The 18,560-nt window shown below is 49.8% G+C and overlaps 1 protein-coding gene across 2 annotated transcripts in view; it reads left to right on the forward strand.

Annotated features, from left to right (window-relative positions):
• The window catches only part of P2RX3 (purinergic receptor P2X 3), a 34,293-nt gene extending 16,404 nt beyond the window's left edge, over positions 1 to 17,889 (forward strand). The window contains exons 9-12 of one of the 2 annotated variants that reach the window (XR_004029584.1): positions 13,486 to 13,583; positions 13,849 to 13,914; positions 14,838 to 14,915; positions 15,361 to 15,553. Coding sequence is in view for 1 of the 2 variants with exons in the window: in XM_030810123.1 (XP_030665983.1) it covers positions 13,486 to 13,579; positions 13,849 to 13,914; positions 14,838 to 14,915; positions 15,361 to 15,474 (352 nt within the window). In the remaining variant the exon portion in view is untranslated. Of the gene's footprint in view, positions 1 to 13,485; positions 13,584 to 13,848; positions 13,915 to 14,837; positions 14,916 to 15,360 lie in introns of both variants that reach the window. The other variant, XM_030810123.1, reaches the window with a different exon arrangement.
• Positions 17,890 to 18,560: the final 671 nt, after the last annotated feature.

Here is an 18,560-nt window from a genome sequence, read left to right on the forward strand (position 1 = left end):
TGGGTAATCTGAGGAGAGTTTAATAAAGGGACTGTTTCAAAGGTGTGGGCAGGGTGTACGGAAACCACACAGATAGTGCAGTGCCAGGGCCAGAAACAGGACACTGGTTACCACCCAGGTCTGAAGAGGCGAGGAGAGGAAGCAGTGACAGGAACATGGAGACGGACACAGCTGTGAGCAGAGGACAACCTGACATGTGGCTGTGACTCAGGAGATCCCCGCCAGAAGCCAGAGCTGAGGCAAAGCGGCCCACTGAGGCAGCCAGGGCAGGGCGAGGAAGGGAAGAGCGTGGACCCGAGGGGCACCTGCAGAGATGTCCGGGACAAGTCCTGACAACTTACATCTGTGAAATCACAGCCCTTCCTTAACTTTCAGAGGTCTCTAACTGCTTTATGCCCCCACCGAAAGTGGGGACCATTGTCCAAAGAAGACGCACGTATTCATAGACATGAGCAAATTCGCAGGCAAGTTCTCTTCTTAAAGGATATTTTATTTCTTTCTTTTTTTTTTTTTTTTTGAGACAGAGTTCTGCTCTGTTGCCCAGGCTGGAATGCAGTAGTGCAGTCTCGGCTCACTGCAACCTCCACCTCCCGGGTTGATGCAATTCCCCTGCCTCAGCCTCCCCAGTAGCTGGGATTACAGGTGCCCACCACCACGCCCAGCTAATTTTTGTATTTTTAGTAGAGACGGGATTTCACCATGTTGGCCAGGCTGGTCTCGAACTCCTGACTTCAAGTAATCCACCCACATTGGTCTCCTAAAGTGCTGGGATTATAGGCGTGAGCTACCACGCCTAGCCAGGTTATTTCATTTCTACAAATAAGATATAAATACATTCTCAGAGTAATAAATCCAACCAATACTGATCTGTACAGAGTAATGACATGGGAAGTCCCTTTCATTCCCCCAGGCCTGCACCCTTTGCAGGGAGTTAACATCTGGGACAGTTTAATGAGTTTCCTTCCAGTTCTTATTCTATGCATTTATACTTATGCAGCATAAAATTCCAAGACTTTGAGGCCCTCTAAAAGCCTATCCCATAGCCAGGTGTGGAGGCTCCTGCCTGTAATCCCAGCACTTTGGGAGGCTGAGGCGGGAGAATCCCTTGAAGCCAGGAGTTCAAGACCAGCCTGGGCAGCAATAGCAACACTCCTTCTCTACAAAAATAAGATTAAAAATTCTAAAAAATAAATAATAAATGAAAGCCTATCCCTGCACCTCAGATTAAGAGCGCTAGAGTTAAGTTTGCAAAGCCCTTTCACACCTATTTTTGACAGGATTCACAGCTCACCATCTTCCCCCACCCCCCAAGGTAGGCTCAGAAAGATTTCAAAACTTGCCTGAGATGATACAGCCTAATTAAGAGGCATATCAGGACTCAAACCCAGGAATTTGATCTATATCCATTGCTTCCAGCATACCTTGCGCCATCACATGGCTTGCAAAAAAGGAAAAAAAAAATAGCTCTGAGAGATATACCTGATAGTGATGGCTGGTGTGATTGATGGGAGAGAATCGAAACAGTGCATTTCAAAATGCCTGATTTCTTGTTTCTCCTCTGAGAGTTCCTAAGACAGCTTTGCTACTAAAAGGCAACACAGTTTTGGATTTCCTCTTTTGGTGTCTGGGACAAAAAAACACTTGTTCAGCTGCTAGATGTTCCTGGTGCGGTAGGTGTTTCTAGTGATCGTTTCATGTTGGAAATGTACCCACAGCAGCTTTCATGAAGCTCGGAGATTTGGCGCCTGTCCTGCTTCCAGGCAGAAACGTGTGGATCAGCAAGATCTTAGGCCAATTGACAGAGACAGAATCGAAGTGCGCCCTTGGCTTTGATCATTCTCTCTACAATCTGGATTTTTCTCTTTCCAAAAGCCATAGAATATGTGTTATAAGCAGCCAGCACCGTCATTTCCACAGAAACACTTGAAGGCCCTCTTCCATGGGAAATGTACTTGCTCAGATTCTCTATAATCCATTTTCTTCTTCATCTTTTTTAGGTTTCAGTGGAAGTGATGCAATTAGAGTGATCCTGGATTTAGATAGCCCTTTATCATGTTCATGTCTATCCTATTCTCACAGCAACCAGTATTATTCATAGAAAATATTAGCTGACACTCATTGAACACTTAGCAGTGAGCCAGAGAATTAGCAGGTACTCTGTGTGATTATCTTGTTGACCCTGAAGAGGGAACATTTTAGAGCCAGGTGTGGTGGCTCACACCTGTAATAATCCCAGCACTTTGGGAGGCCAAGGCGGGCGGCTCACGAGTTCAGGAGTTCGAGACCGTCCTGGCCAACATAGTGAAACCCTGTCTCTATTAAAAATTAAAAAAAAAAAAAAAATTAGCCAGGTGTGGTGGTGCACACCTGTAATCCCAGCTACTCAGTAGGCTGAGGCAGGAGAATCGCTTGAACCCAGACACGGAGGTTGTAGTGAGCTGAGATCTCACCACTGCACTCCAGCCTGGGCGACAGAGTGAGACTCTGTCAAAAAAAATTAAAAAAAGATATAACAGCTCAAGAGAACATTTTAGAACTGGATACCTGAGCTCAGGGGTTTCATCTACCTGCCCAAGGCCACACAGCTCCTACTGCTGGAGCCAGAATTCAAACCCTAGCAGCCTGGCTCCAGAACCTGTGCTTGCAACCACAAGTAGGACCAGTATGGTAACGCCCATTCTACAGATGAGGAAACCGAGGCCAAAAAGATCTCAGGAGCAGACAGCGAGTAACCTGGCTCTCAGGTACATCTTCTGGCTCCAGGTCCATTGATCTTTCCCTACCTTATTAATTAAAGATAAATTAATAGTAATGCATTTTTAAAAGATCAACAAGAAGCATTTTTTTAATGTCTGCCTTTGAGGTTGATTTGGTGCCTGGAATATGAATAAATAAGTATGGCTTTGGGCCCTTCTCTAAGGAGAAGAGTTCCAGCCTGTTCTAAGGATGTTGCCCCACCCTGAAGCAAAGAGTCTGCCAGGAGATATTTTCCTATCAGTATGAAATCAACTGTAAAAGTGTATTTCAGCTGGCAAAATTACTTCCCACCAGGCAAAGCTTTGCTGAGAACACCACCACTTTCACGTAGAAACCCAAATTCCAGGCCCAAGTTTTCCCTTGCAAGTCAAACCCGGCTCCGGCAAGTTTGTTGCTGTTTTTCCTGCTGCTGTAACAGTTACGTGTCCCTGCTTTAAGAAGGAATTTCCACCACTCGATGAGAGGATGGATCATTTCTAAACAGATGTCTGAGAGCTTCCAAGGGATTTGTACATCATGATAAAAAACCCTTCTCCATTCAGCAAACGTTTATTGACTGCTGACTACTGCAAATGTCAGCTCAGCATGGGGAAGTACTTCTAACAGTTAGAGCTATCCAAAGCTAAATTTGGGCTGCTCCTACAGGTAGTGAGTTTCCTTGCACTGAATGTATTCAGGCATCGGCAGGGAAACCCTTTGTAGACAATGTAGGGAGAACTTTGAAGGTCTCTTTCAACTTCCAGATTATATCACATGCTGGGCTTTGTGGCGAATACAGAGATGAACAAGACCAGTTCCTAGAATCAAGCAAGTTTTAATATAGTGATGATAAACTTGAATCCAAATAACAAAAAATGCTCATACAAAAGAATATATATATATGTTGTGCAGGGGCAAGCCAAGGATAGTCAAGATGAAGCAGAGGTAAAGCAGAAGGATGTGGGCTACAGTTCAGGCCTTGCTGTAAATGCTGGATGTGATGTTAAGCATGTCTCATTGCCTCTGTGGGCCTCAGTTTCCTCCTCTGTAAAATGGGCTAGTTAAAGATGATGATCTTTTAGGCTCCTTCAAGCTGTAAAAGTGTGAATCAACATGTGTAGGTGTCTGAGGAAAGGCTGTGGAAATTTGGGCTGCTGAAGCATGCACTATTATTTATAGACCTATCACAATCACATTGGAATGGAGCTCCAGCCCTGCCCTGCAGAAGCGCATCTGACAAATGATTTATTATGGTAATTGACGTTTGTACTTACTCATTCTTTATCTCTTGCTGGTAATGCCACAAGGGAGCGCGCGCACTCTCACACACACGCACTCACACGCACAACATCCCAGCACTATTGGGCCTCAGAATCATTTGATTGAGTCCTGTGTTAGAGGTGTCCTGTCTGGTCACAGCTAGGGGTGTCTCAGTGAAGGCCCGGGAGGGAAGGCACATTCAGCTGGGGTTTGTGAAGAAATTTACACAACAGGAACCAGCATGGGAGTCGAGGCGCTCAGGGATGAACAAAGCAGGAAGCCGTCACCACTGTAGACCTGCCGCCCCCGTGGGTGGAATAGGAGCCTGGTTTTGAGCTGGGGTGCCTGACAGGAGCAGCAGTCAAAGTGACACAGCCACAGGCAAAATCAAGGCAGAGCAGGGAAGCGGTGAGCGGATACATACCCCATCCCCTCCTTCCCACCCTCGGGTCCCCTGCCAGTGCCTCCCATTGACCAAATTCCCCAGAAACCAGCGGGGAGGAAGCCAGGGAATGTGGGCTGCAGAGGTCCACCTGCAGGGCTCTCCAGACCGGAGACTGGCTCCCGGGGCAAGTGCAGAGTCTCTGGTCCACCAGATAACCATCCCTGCTTCCCTTCAAGTGTCTGGACTCCAGTGGCCCTTCCAGCCGCGCCTGTCAGAGGAGCCCCCGACCCTGACAACTCCAGCCCTGCCTGTGCCTCTGGGGCTGCTTTCCCCTTTTCCAGCTCAGCGCTGGCAGCTGTTCGGGCTCTGTTCTTTGCTCTGATGCCTACGGCATCCTCGCAGTCACAGCCATGCTATGCTTTCTCCACAGCTGAGGTGTTTTCACAGACACCAGCTTAGCAAGCTCCCTGCCCACTGAGGCTGCAATGAACTCCTTTTGGCTCCTCTCTTAGGGAGGCAGTAGGGGTAGGCAAGGGCTTTGGAGTCAGGCAGCCAGATTTCAGATCCCAGCTGTGCCCCTTGCAGGCAGAGTAGCCTATGGAGCATGTCTGTGCCTTTCCCCAGCCTGTAAAATCAGGCACGTTGCCTGATGACCAGTACACAACATTAAGAGAAAGCTGTGTGCTAGGTACTGTGCTCAGCCTTCACATTCCATAGTCATTTAATCCTCTAGGCAACCCTACAGCTACTGCTCTCATCTCCATTTTACAGATGGAAAAACAGACTCAGAGAAGTAATTCGCCCAGGGTCATATAAACTAGGTGGCACAGCTGGGATTCAGGCCATTTCAAAGTGCGTAAGCCGCCAGCTACCTCGTTCAGCTGTTGTGAGGCCTAAATGAAACAACAAGTGTGGAAGCCTGTAGCCTAGTGCTTAGCAGGAGTAACTGTCCCACATACATTTTCCCACTCTTTCCCCCATTGCCCCTATCGAGAGGCTGGCTCCCACCAGTGGCACCCACTTTCCCACCTAGCTAGCTGCCGAATCTAACTGTGTTCTGCTGGGGAGAGAAACAGCCTGTTGTTACCACCTTATACTAGCTCCACCTGCAGGATCAGGAGCATTTGGAGAAACCAGTGGCAGCAGGAGGGAGCCCTGACGACAACCTAGCTAAACTCAATCTTTGAGATGTCAAGAATCTCAGAAATTCATTTATTCTTCTAGCAAGCATTTACTCAACCCCCTACTGTGGGCCTTAGGCCTTTGGGCAAACAGAAGCAGTCAGATAAGAGGCCAGGTGCGGTGGCTCATGCCTGTAATCCCAGCACTTTGGGAGGCCGAGGTGAGCGGATGACAAGGTCAGGAGATGGAGACCATCCTGGCCAACATGGTAAGACCCTGTCTCTACTAAAAAAAAAAATACAAAAAATTAGCTGGGCATGGTGGCGCACACCTGTAATCCCAGCTACTTGGAAGGCTGAGGCAGGAGAATCACTTGAACCCGGCAGGCAGAGGATGCAGTGAGCTGAGATCGCTCCACTGTGTACTCCAGCCTGGTGACAGAGCAAGACTCTGTCTCAAAAAAAAAAAAAAAAGAAAAACAGTGAGATATGGCTCATAGTCCATAGTCAAAATTATTAGCTATAGTCTGGTGTGGCAGATACTGTAGTAGAGGCCTGAATCCTAATGGGGAGAGAAAAGGCAGCCCTGGGGGATGTCCCAACCTCAGCTCATGCCCCTGGTTTGTAGCATTGGCTAGATTTCTGTGAGGTAAATACTCCAGGATGGTCAATTTCAAGCTACCAGGGTGAAGTCACTAAACGTGGAATTGGGAAGAGTTACACACAATTGGCTGCCAGCTGGGGCATGTGGACCCAACTGCTGCCACTTCCATCTGCCTCTACCCAGCAGCCCACCAACTCTCTTCCAGCTGCTTCAGAAACACCACGTTCTTTCCCATGAGAGGGTCTGCAGTTCCCTCAGCCAGGAATGCGGCCCCCACCTCTGGCCTTCTTGCCCTTTTAACTCTCCATCCTTCAAGCCCCAGCTTGAGGGTCACTTTCTTTTTTTTTTAAGTTCTGGGATACATGTGCAGGACGTGCAGGTTTGTTACATAGGTAAACGTGTGCCGTGGTAGTTTGCCGCACGAAAAACCCATCACTTAGGTATTAAGCCCTGCATGCATTAGCTATTTATCCTGAGGCTCTCCCTCCCCCTGCACCCCCAACAGGACCCAGTGTGTGTTGTTCCCCTCCCTGTGTCCATGTGTTCTCATTGTTCAGCTCCCACTTATGAATGATAACACGCAATGTTTGGTTTTCTGTTCTTGTGTTAGTTTGCTGAGGATGATGGCTTCCAGCTTCATCCATGTCCCTGCAAAGATCATGATCTCATTCCTTTTCATGGCTACATAGTATTCCATGGTGTATATATACCACATTTTCTTTATCCAGTCTATCATTGATGGGCATTTGGGTTGATTCCATGTGTTTGCTATTGTGAACAGTGCTGCAATAAATATGCATGCATGTATCTTTATAATAGAATGATTTATATTCCTTTGGGTATATACCCAGTAATGGGATTGCTGGGTTAAATGGTATTTCTGGTTTCAGGGTCACTTTCACATGAAGGCTTGCCTAACCCCCAGCCTAGGTTAGACATCTAACTGTGCTCATAGAATGGCACTCCTCTCCTTCCCAGCCCTTCCTTATGTCCAATTTAACTACTTATGGGCTTGTGTGGTTAATTAGTATTTCTCTCCTTCTCATGACAGCAGAGCTTGGCAAGGTATCAGCAGTACCTGGAACAGTATCTGGCACAGAGCAGGTGTGCTCCAAATATTTGTTGAATGCTGAAAGAACGAGAGGCCATCTGAGCTGGGCCTAATGGATGAATAGGAGTCTGCAAGGTGGAAAAGGGAGGCGAGAGGAACAGCATGGGCAAAAGCATAGATGTCTGTGTCTGTGGGATGTGTTCAGGAAGTGCAGGAAGGCAGGTAGTCTGGTGTGGCTGGAACTTGAGTATGTGGCAGGGAGAAGAGCCTGCAGATAAGGCAGGTGGACTGGGCCAGGTCGGGAGGGGCCAAGGTATCGAATGGTCCTGTCATTCTCACCAAGCCCAATCCTAACCAAAAAAACAAAAGTGATCTGGTAAGAACCAGAGGACTTGGGGGCAATCAAGGCTTGGGCATGGTGTATGTAGCTGAGCCATTCCCCTTTTTAGATGAGGAGGCTGCAGGATCCTTCTGTCCTGACACTGCATGGCCCCCCAGGCTTCCTGTTCTGCTCCCAGCCAGTGACTCTGGGTATGGAGACCCACCTAGCAAATGCAAAAAGATGCCCCAGCTGGAGAATGAAATTAGTTATGACCCAACAGAAATCAAGTAACAAAAGAACAGTATAGAATGCTGGCTAAGAGTGTGGGTCCGACAGCTGGACTGCCTGGGTTCGAATCCCAGCTTCACTCACTGTTGGTTTTGTGACCTTAGACAAGTTGCTTCACCTCTCTGATCTTGATTCCTCAGCTGTGACATGGGAATGGCAACAGTACTTAAATGCAATGGGGTGGTTGTGAGCATTAAATGAGCTAATAAGCATAAGCACTTAGCACAGTGTCGGGTCACAGAGGAGTACTCAGTAGATGTTGGCTGTTATTATTACTAATATCATTATCTACAGGAGCCAGGAGAGCGTAATGATTAAAGTAAATGGAGATATTGTTTCATTTTATCTTTATGCTAGGATAAGACAGGGATGTGTTTTAAGCACTGGCTATATATGGACACTCTCTCAACTCATCCTCCTCAGAGCTCTTTTTCCTCCAATTTTTCAGTTGACGTAAAAAGCTCAGAGAAGTCGAATGACTTTCCCAAGATCAAGAAGCTAATTCACAACAGCCATAGCACCATACCCAGATCCTCTAGGGCCTCCTTAGAGGGTTTACTCCTGGGATATAGCAACATGGGACTGTGCCCTGTGTCTAATCCTGAGTAACTCCCCAACTTCAGCTCTTTCTTTGTCCCTTGGCAAATTACATCTCTCAGCCATGAAATTCTGGGAGTTTGTAACAGTCAGGGTTAGTATTGCTAGTTGCTATAACAAACAAACCCCTCATTTCAGTGGCTTAACGTGAAGGTTGATTTCTTGCCTATGGCACGGTGCACTGTGGGCCAGCGGGGGTGGGGAGCTCCATGCAGTCATTCAGGGATCTAGGCTCCTGCCATCTTGACTCAGTCTCTCTAGAGCCTCAGAGTCCTCTCCTGACTCCTGAGCAACTGGCCATCAGGTGAGGAAAGGGAAGACGTAGAAGGTACACTGCTCTAAACCACCTCAGTCCAGAGGTAACAAACCTCACGGCCATTCACATTTCATCGGCAAAAACTGGTCATGGGGCTCCAGCTAAATGCAGGGGACTGGGAAATCTGGTCTAATCATCTGCAAAGAGAGGAGATAACCAGACCCTGGTGACCAATGAGCCATCTCTGTCACAAGGGTGGGCAGATTCTGTGATCCCCGTCGGCCACAGGATAGTGCAGAAGCTGGGACTTCTGGGTTACCCTCCCTGTCTGCAGCCTGGGACCACACTCCCTGAGCTCTGTTCCTTCTCCCTCCACCCGGGAAGAGAACCAGTCCCTGCCAACCCTCTTCAGAGGGTGGGTGGTTGGTGAGATAATGATCTTACCATGCTTATTGCCTCTTGGAAGGCAGGTGCTGGAGAAAAACCAAGTCTGCTTTGATTTTTCTCCCTGTTCCCTTCACATTCCTTCCCAGGATAAATTTAGCCAGCCCTCACTTTGAACGGCAGTGCCCAGGATACGACTTTTTGTTCTCCAAGTTGATGTCACCGTCAGAGCCGTTTTCATGGTTGCAGCCTTTGGCCAGCAGTAAAGATTTCAGGATCACAGGCCCAGCCTCTGCCCTGCCCCAAACCTCTGTGATCCATCCTCTCACCCCTGCCCACTACCCATGGGCATGAGGAGCCACATCTCTGAGACAAAGGCCTTAAATTCTCTAGTGATGTGAGACAGAACACAGTATTTAGAAGGCTTTGAGATCTTGCACAAGGGCTGCGTTATGCTTAACAGCCTCCGAGAGCTCAGAGGCAGGACGGTTCAAGGGGCATGAGCATGAACTTTAGAGGCATCAGTATGGATTAGAATCCCAGCTCTGGCAAGTTATCTTCTCACCTGTCTCCTCATCTGTACAATGGGTCAACAACAGTATAGTCTTCATGAGATTAGTGGAGATGCTTATATTAAGGAACTGCCTATATTGTTGGTGCTCTATAAACAGTGGGCATGGAGACAGTGATGGTCTATAAGGACCTCCTGGAGGCTTCTGCCCATTCCAGATACTTCTTTTTTTTTTTTTTTTTTTTTTTTTTTTTGAGACGGAGTCTCGCTTTTTCACCCAGGCTGGAGTGCAGTGGCGCAATCTCGGCTCACTGCAAGCTCCACCTCCTGGGTTCACGCCATTCTCCTGCCTCAGCCTCTCCGAGTAGCTGGGACTACAGGCGCCCGCCACCACGCCTGGCTAATTTTTTGTATTTTTAGTAGAGACGGGGTTTCACCGTGGTCTCAATCTCCTGACCTCGCGATCCGCCCGCCTCGGCCTCCCAAAGTGCCGGGATTACAAGCGTGAGCCACCGCGCCTGGCCCAGAATACTTCTTTTGCAGACTTCTTTAAAATCTCCTGAGAGTCCTCCTTGGAGAATTATGTTCTTAGACTCTGTCATCTTTATAGAAATGACGTCCTCTCTTGTATCCATCCGATTATCCTACTTTTGCTGCACCTTGAATTCATTCTGTTTTGCCTTGGTTGTAAGGCTGTCTTCCTCCACCACCTAGACTTGAACTTAGCATCATTTTAAAGCTGGTTTAGCCCCTCCCCTCTTTCCCTGACCTCCAAGCCCTCTTCCGGCTAAGTAGCTGCACTTCTTTCTGCTGCCTTCCCAGGGCCACTCTCATTCTTACTCTGGGTCTTACTCTTTCTTGGGATCCTCTTGCCTCTCCTGCCTCTCCCTCAGCTGCACAGCCCACAAGGAAACACCTTCCCAGGTCAGGCTCCCCTGGAAACTTTTTTTCACTGAGTTGTTCTCAGCCTTACTGGAGCAACAGGTACATCACTCAGGCACACCAGCTCTGCTCGTGCCCACGCATAGGCAGAGACAGAAAATGTGTCACCCATTCTCCTGTGCTCCCTCCTGACCCAGATAAAGCTCTCTAGGACTGAGCTTGCTCCTCTGTAAAGTGGGAGTGGTCAGGGTAGCTGTCCTGAGGGGAAACAGTGCGTGGTCTCACAGGGGTGACTGAATAAACAGACTATACACAAAGGTGCATTCCAGGTCAAGGGAAGGGAACTAACCAGGCCAGTGAAGGGCCTCTGTGCTGGCAGTGATGCCAAGCTGCTACCACCTAGGCTGTCGGGAGTGAGGGGAGGAGCAATTCCCAGAACCTGAACAAAAGCCGAGGCTGCCCAGCCACCTCAATGCCCTGGCCTTTCTTTTTCCCTGCCCTCTGATCTCCTGTCAGTGCCTTCCATTGACTGAACCCACCTGGAAACGGAGGCCAAAGTGGTCTTTGCAGACCAGGCTCTCAGGGCCCAGAGCTGGGCACAGAAGGGACAAAGAATGGCTGTGGAGGAGCAGACAGAATCTCTAACACAAGAATCTCAATGGTGTCCGCGTTTACCCTGTCTCACCAACAGACCTTCTAGCAGGGCATGAGCACACCTGTGCTTATAGACATGGAAACGGACACCCTGAAGGCTAAGGAACACCAGAGGCCACATGAACAAGTAGTGGAGCCAGGATTTAGGTTCATTTCTGCCTAATTCCAGAGTGCCCCACTGCCAGATGGCAGCCAGAGCAGACAGTGGCAAACGTTTTCCTTCCCCATCACAAGTTATCTTCCTCCCATGCCTGTAATCCCTCAATGATTGATTCGCTGGGGCTGAGCATTTCCTTCTCTCTGTTGTACAGGTTCAAATGCAAATATCCCTGTCAGGAGCGTCATGTCAATCAATGAACACTTTCAGGGAATCAGTTTCTCAGGCCCCTGGTGGGAGAGGCCTGGGAATCCGTGGGGACTGGATACCCTGAGAGGGTACAGTGTCGACCCCACACGGCTAAGGAGCTTTCTGGGCCCTTTCACTCCTGTGATTTCACTTAATCCTCACCACTTTCCAAGGTTACTGGCATTAGAAACCCATTTTACAGCTGTGGGACAGTAGCCCAAAGAGATGACACTTTCCTAATGTTAGAGTTTGGCCCGTGATGGGCAGAGCCACACAGCAGAAAGTGCACTGGCTTTAGAAGCCAAAAGACTGAAGCGATTTGAATCCCAAATCCAGCACTTCACTAACTGCAAAACCACAGGCAAATCTCCTCCCCAACATAGGCATCTGCAAAATGGGGGTCTGAACACTCATGTCTCTGTGTTGAACACTAACCCCTGTTTGTGGTGAGAATGAAATGGGATCATTTTCCTAAGTCCCCAGCACAGTTCATGGCACCCAGAAGCCAAGGCAGAGAAGGTGCAGGGTCAAAGGCTTGGACTTGGGCAAATCTAGTGCTGAGCTCACCAGCTGGTGAACTCAGCACCAGCTCTGCGTAACCCCAGACAAGTCACCTTACCCTCTCAGAGCCTCATTTGAAAAACACAGCAATCACATGCCTATCTATAATCATCCGCTTTCTGTTGCTTCTACAAAATACCTGAATCTGGGTAATTTACAAAGAAAAGGAATTTATTTCTTCATGTATAGAGGCTGAGAAGTCCAAGGTTGAGGAGCCAGATGCATCTGGTGAGTCTTTCTACTAGTGGGGACTGCAGTCTCGGGCTCAGGGTGTCACATGGAGAGGGTGTTGGGTGTGCTAACGTTCTAGCTCAGATCTCTCTTCCTCTTCTTACAAACCCACCAGTTCCCCTCCCATGATAGCCCATTAATCCATTAATCCACAAATAGATTAATCCATCCATGAGGGCAGAGCTCGCAGGGTCCAATCTCCTCTTAAAGGCCCCACCTGTCAATACTGCCACATTGGGGATTAAGTTTTGACATGAGTTTTGGATGAGGACATTCAAACCATAGCACTATCCCAAAGGTTTGTTGCAAGGGTGAAATGAGATGAGGAGTCTGAAAGCACCTTTCAAAACTGCTCTATAAATGTAAACAATAACACTGGCCAATATCAGCGAGTGTTTCCTGAGTGCTTACTGTGTTCCAGGCACTGTCTACACCCCTGACGTGTGTGGTTTCACTCAATGCTCATGGCAGCCTTATGAAGCAGGACTTTTGTATATTATTCCCACCCACAAATGAGGAAATTGAGTCTTAGAGATGTTAAGTAACTGGCCCAAGTTTGCACAGTCAGTAAGCAGCAGAGCCAGGCTTTGAGCCCAAATAAGCAGAGTGAGCTGGGCTCTGGGAGACCCAGACAAATGGAACTGAAGAAGCTTGGAGTCTAGCAGTGGCTCAAACTTTCTAGCACATTAGAATCACTGATGGAAATTATTTAAAAGGCAAGTTCTGGCTGGACGCGGTGGCTCACCCCTATAATCTCAGCACTTTGGGAGGCCGAGGCGGGTGGATCACTTGAGGTCAGGAGTTCGAGACCAGACTGGCCAACACGGTGAAACCCCCTCTCTACTAAAAATACAAAAATTAGCCAGGGATGGTGGCGCGTGCCTGTAATCCCAGCTACTCGGGAAGCTGAGGCAGGAGAATCACTTGAACCCGGAAGGCAGAGGTTTCAGTGAGCAGAGATCGCACCACTGCACTGCAGTCTGGGCAACAGAATGAGACTCTGTCTCAAAAATATAAAAATAAATAAAAGGCAAGTTCTTGGGCTGCACCCACAGAGATGCTGATTCTGTGGGTTCAGGGTGGAGCTCAGGAATCTGCTTTTATAACAAGCCCCCAAGATGATGCTTGTGCGAGGGGTCAGCTAACCACACGGGGAGGAGCGTGGCAGGTGTCTCAGCAAACCGTCGGTAAGGGTTGCTCAGTGAGCGAAGACACAGGGCTCTGGACACCCACAGAAGGTTCAGGCAGGAGAGACAGGATCCCACAGAGGGACCCATCTCTGCCTCTGACCTCCAGGTTTGCCAAGTACTACAAAATGGAGAATGGCAGTGAGTACCGCACCCTCCTGAAGGCTTTTGGCATCCGCTTCGACGTGCTGGTATACGGCAATGTGAGTCCATGGGCCAGGCAGATGGGGTTGACAGGGGAGGCAGCCCAGACCACCTCTCGGGTTCTGAAGAAGCTCCTCTGGGGTGCAGGGGTCTGCTGCTGGCCAGCTTTGACACCCTCAGTGGGTCACTCTCCCATCAATTCACCTGCGCCGTGAAGGGGAGGGACCTGCTGATCCGCCAAGAACCCTTCTGGCTCCACGTGCAGCCTCGGGCCTCACCCCCATCCCATGGGCCCTCTGCCCATTCGCCTTGGTCTTTGTGCACACAGGCTGGCAAGTTCAACATCATCCCCACCATCATCAGCTCTGTGGCAGCCTTTACTTCTGTGGGAGTGGTGAGTTCAGCCCCTCCACGCTCTGACGGGCCAGTCAGAGTGGGGCCCGGACTGGTACCAGCAGGCAGGGGAGTGACGGGGGCAGAACTCTGCCTCTGCCTGGAATGTAAAACCCCTACCCCCACTTGCTAGGTGCTTCAGTCTCCTTGGCCACCACCCTGCTGCGTCAGCCCTGGCTGGAACGTCTCCAGTTATGGAGAGCTCATTACCTCCGGAAGCAGCCTTCCCGTTTTCAGGAGGCTCCACCTGTTACAGAGTTCCTGTTTCTCACCGTATAGCTGGGGGAGGAGGCTCTGGGTTTCTGCAGACCTGAGATGCCTTAGTGAGGAACAGAGCCCACGTGGCATGGTGGGCACATAGCCTGCCTTCAGGGACTTCCACCCTTCCACCCCACGCAGTCCTCTCTCTGTGCAGCTGTGGTCTGGGTCACCCCTAGGAGCTGGGAAGGCAGCCCTGAAACATCCTGCAAAGTCCCTGGGCATTTTTCTAAGAGGGAACATCAGTCAGGCGTCCCTGGAGGACTGGTCCCCACCCTGGCCTGCAGTCTGCTAACATGCTAGCTTGGATCTCTCTTCCTCTTCTTATAAAGCCACCAGCTCCTCTCCCATGATAGCCCATTAATCCATTAATCCATACATCCATCAACGGATTAGTCCATCCATGAGGGCAGAGCCTGCAGGGTCCAATCACCTCTTAAAGGCCCCACTTGTCAATACTGCCACACTGGGGATTAAGTTTCAGCACGAGTTTGGATGAGGACATTCAAACCATAGCACTATCCCAAAAGTTTGTTGCAAGGGTGAAATGTCCTGCCCACTGTTTAGGCAGCTTGGGGGTGCTGCCCGAGCCCACTACTTCCTGCCACCCTGATCCCACCCACCCCAGGGCACCCCTCGGAGCCCACCCTGCCTCTCCTCCTCCAGGGAACTGTTCTCTGTGACATCATCCTGCTCAACTTCCTCAAGGGGGCCGACCAGTACAAAGCCAAGAAGTTTGAGGAGGTGAGTTGGGGGAGGGGCACCCTTGGATAAAAGGGAGAGGGGGCAGGGCAGGCAGGGGCAGAGACTCTCAATGGCTCCCCTTCTGAGGCCTTCTGAAAGGGGGTTCACCAGGCCTCAATGAATATTTGGGGTCCAGACAAAGGAAGGCTTGGCCAAGACTGGGCTCTGCAGAGAATCTTGCGGGTTCTGTGGGTCATCTCTGTCATGGTCCCCACCCTGTCACCTCCCCTCTCCATTTCTGGGGCAGGACTAGGGGAGGCCATGGGATGAATGGGGTTTCTGTTTGCCCTCGGGGTACATGGGAGGGGCCTTGGGATCACAAAGATGCCCTGGCTCCCCTCATGACTAGGTCATGGGTGCCCACTGCTGAGTCTGTCAAATGGGGTCACAAAAGAGGACATTGCCCATAGTCAGAACTCGACAAACCCAGCTCTTCTGCCTGCAGGTGAATGAGACTACGCTGAAAATCGCCGCTTTGACCAACCCAGTGTACCCCAGCGACCAGACCACAGCGGAGAAGCAGTCCACCGATTCGGGGGCCTTCTCCATAGGCCACTAGGGCCTCTTTCCAGGGCCCCACACTCACAAAGGCTCCAGGCCTCCCCACAGAGGACCCTGCCTGAGCAAGGGGCATGGGAGGGAAGAGGGGCTCTCATTTCTGCTGCTCACTCCATGAGCATAGCTGGGACCCAGGTGTCTGGGCCTCCCACTGCTCCAGCAGACAGGCAGTGCTCCCTGCTGAGACCCCAATCTTACCTTCACTCCTTGCCTGGCCCCATCTGCTTCCTAGGACCCCTGGGGCAGGAGCACCTGAGCCATCCCTTTCCCAAAGAGTAGAGATGATAATGTAGGACAGATGGCCACAAGGGCCTACAAGGGCCTACCAAGTGCCAGGCACTTTCACACACGTTATCTCATTTAATCCTTAGAATAATCCTATGAGGTAGATATTAGTTTCCCTTGTTTTGAAGATAAACCAAGGCTCAGAGAGACTGAGTCATTTGCCCCAGGCCAGATAGTCAGGATGTGAGAGAGCTGGGATTTGAACCTCCGTCTGACTAACTCCATCGCCCACACCCCATGAGAGAAGAATGAACTCCTGGGGGCCGTCAGCCCTGCTGCTTCAGCCGCCTCCACCCTGACTGTGATTCGGTTAATAAAGAGTAAGCCCCATGCCTTTCCCAGCAACAAAGGCTGCGTTTTAGGGAGACTGGTTAGACAGTGGTGAGGGACCCCATCTCTGACGTGGGTGCATCCCAAACTTAGAAGGAAACAGAAGGCATGGCTGTTGGTGAATTTTTCCTCATCACACCCCACAGCTCTCTCCCCAAACCAGGGAAGGGGTCATTCTTGTTCTTCTCTGGGACCCCACACCCACACACATCTGGGCCCCCTCACTCTGGGGATTTGATTCCTGGACCTGGGGTCCTGTCGTAGGCCGGGACCCTGTTCCAGGAGTTCAGCAGTCCTCATTTATAACATCAGTGAAAAGGCTCCAGTAAAACCTGGTGCCTTGTGAGCTGCTCAGCCGGGTCGGCCAGGCCTGTCCCCATAGGGTTTTAATAAGGTGCCCCGTTTTCTAAGGTTAGAAGATAAAGGGGTCTTAGAAACCATCTTATCTAACCCTCTTGCTTACAGATGAGCAAACTGAGGCCAGAAAGGGAAAATGATGGGTCAGTGCCACAGTTCGTGGCCAAAAAGGAACCCGCATGTCCTGGCCCTTCAGGGAAGGAGGCGAGAACAGGAGGCTGGGTCCATTGACCCAGACATCCTCTATCCCCTTTCTGTCCTCTCTTACAGTGAGAGGCCCAGAAATTGCCCTAGGGCAGGGCTCTGGGGCAGACCTAGGTTTTGTGAATCCTAAGCATATACAATTTGGGAGCATCTCTTTAGAAAGAATACAAAATCAGGTATTAGAAGGGGCTCATGCAAGTGAATGAGCCTAAAGAATGTTTCAATAGCTTCATGATAAATCTGCATCTGGCAGTCGGAGTGGGCATGATCATGAGGTCTTAGCAGCACCAGCTCAACTGTAGATGGAGGGTGGCCCCTCAACACAAGGCACAGGAAGTGGGGAAGGGACAGCATCAGGAGTAGTTCAGGAGGCTCAAACGGTGGGTACTTGCAAAGGCCTTGCCCAATGACCCCCCACCCCAGGGGGAGAAGGGGCAAGACCCTCCCCACATAAAGCTCAACACCGCTTCCCTCACTCTGCCCTAACCCACAGCCCCATGCCGAGGATGGTGGGGCGTATCTGCCCAGGGTCAGCCTTGGGAATTGGGCAGTGCCTGGAGATCTGACCAGACTATGCTTCTCCAGCAGAGACATCAGTGAAGGCAGCACCACATTTTAAAAATTTCTCCACCTGGGAGTCCCCCAGGCATCCCTGGGGAATTCAGCTCTTGGGAGGCTGGGGTCACAGGGATTCTCTCTAATGGGGAGATGGAGGCAGTGGTGTCCTGAAGGGACCCTCCCCCCAACCCATCCCTTTTACCCAGATGGAGGTCGTCCTCCTGCAGGTGCCTCAGCCCCTCTGGAGCCGGCCAGCAAGTGTGTGTGAGCCTGAGGTTGTCCTCCCCATATCTGAACTAAGTTACCATTTCTGTGTGCTAGATGTAGGGTTAATATCAGTAGTGAAAAAAACAGCTACCTTGTCTCTGTTTGCATTATGGTTTACTCAGCACAATCAGCAACATAATCACATGGACCCTCACACCAACCCTGGTGAGTCCGCTATGGTTTGTTATTAATCCTATTTGATAGAAAAAAATTTACAGTACATGGAAATGAGATCGGGAACCCATTCCCATTCCTAACACTACATTGCCTCTTTAATCATTCAGCATAAAAGCCAACATTGATTACTTACTATTGGCAGGCAATGGACCAAATGAGTGACGGGGATTGTCTAACTCAACCCCCCACTTTACAGAAGAAGAAACTGATGCATACTAAAACAAAGAAACTGAAATAGGAGAACTGGGATTTGAACCTAGAACTTTATGACTCTGGAGTCTGAGATCATGACTTCTATGCTCTATCTGGGGAAAATCCAGAAACTTGTTAGTACCTTTTTTTTTTTCTATGTGTGTTCATTCAGGTAATACAGGTTTTGCTGCAGTAACAAGTAAAATCGCAGGGTTTAATACAGCAAAGTAGGTCAGATAGCCCCCTCCATCTGGTAGCTGTGCCATCTGAGACACATGGACTGCCAGGTCACTGTCACAGGGAAAGTGAAAACTGGAGGATCACAGGGGGTAACCTGAAGGCCAGGCCTAGAGTGGGCTTACTTCACCTTCGGCCACTTTCCATTGGCAGGATTCAGCAGCGTGCTGCAGAGCCCAGCTTTACTGTAAGGATACTGGGAAAGTCCCAGTCCTCTTGGGTGTCTAGGAAGAGAAAATAGTGAGCACAGCCCTGGCTCTGCTTTGTTGTCTCCATTTTAATAGCTTCTCTTCTCCCCCTCCCACCCCACTCCCACCATTTCCACTGACAATTCCACACATCCTTCCCTTCTGTGTTCCTTCTCACAAAACCTTGTTCTCAGCAAGCTGCCAATCAGCTTTCCAGGGGTATTAATAGATAACATTCTGGGGAATTTCTTCTCTCAAGAGTATTTCCTTTTTAATCAGGGGTTATTCAAGA

This window comes from Nomascus leucogenys, chromosome 4, assembly GCF_006542625.1.
Source record: "Nomascus leucogenys isolate Asia chromosome 4, Asia_NLE_v1, whole genome shotgun sequence".
Classification (NCBI taxonomy): Eukaryota; Metazoa; Chordata; class Mammalia; order Primates; family Hylobatidae; genus Nomascus; species Nomascus leucogenys.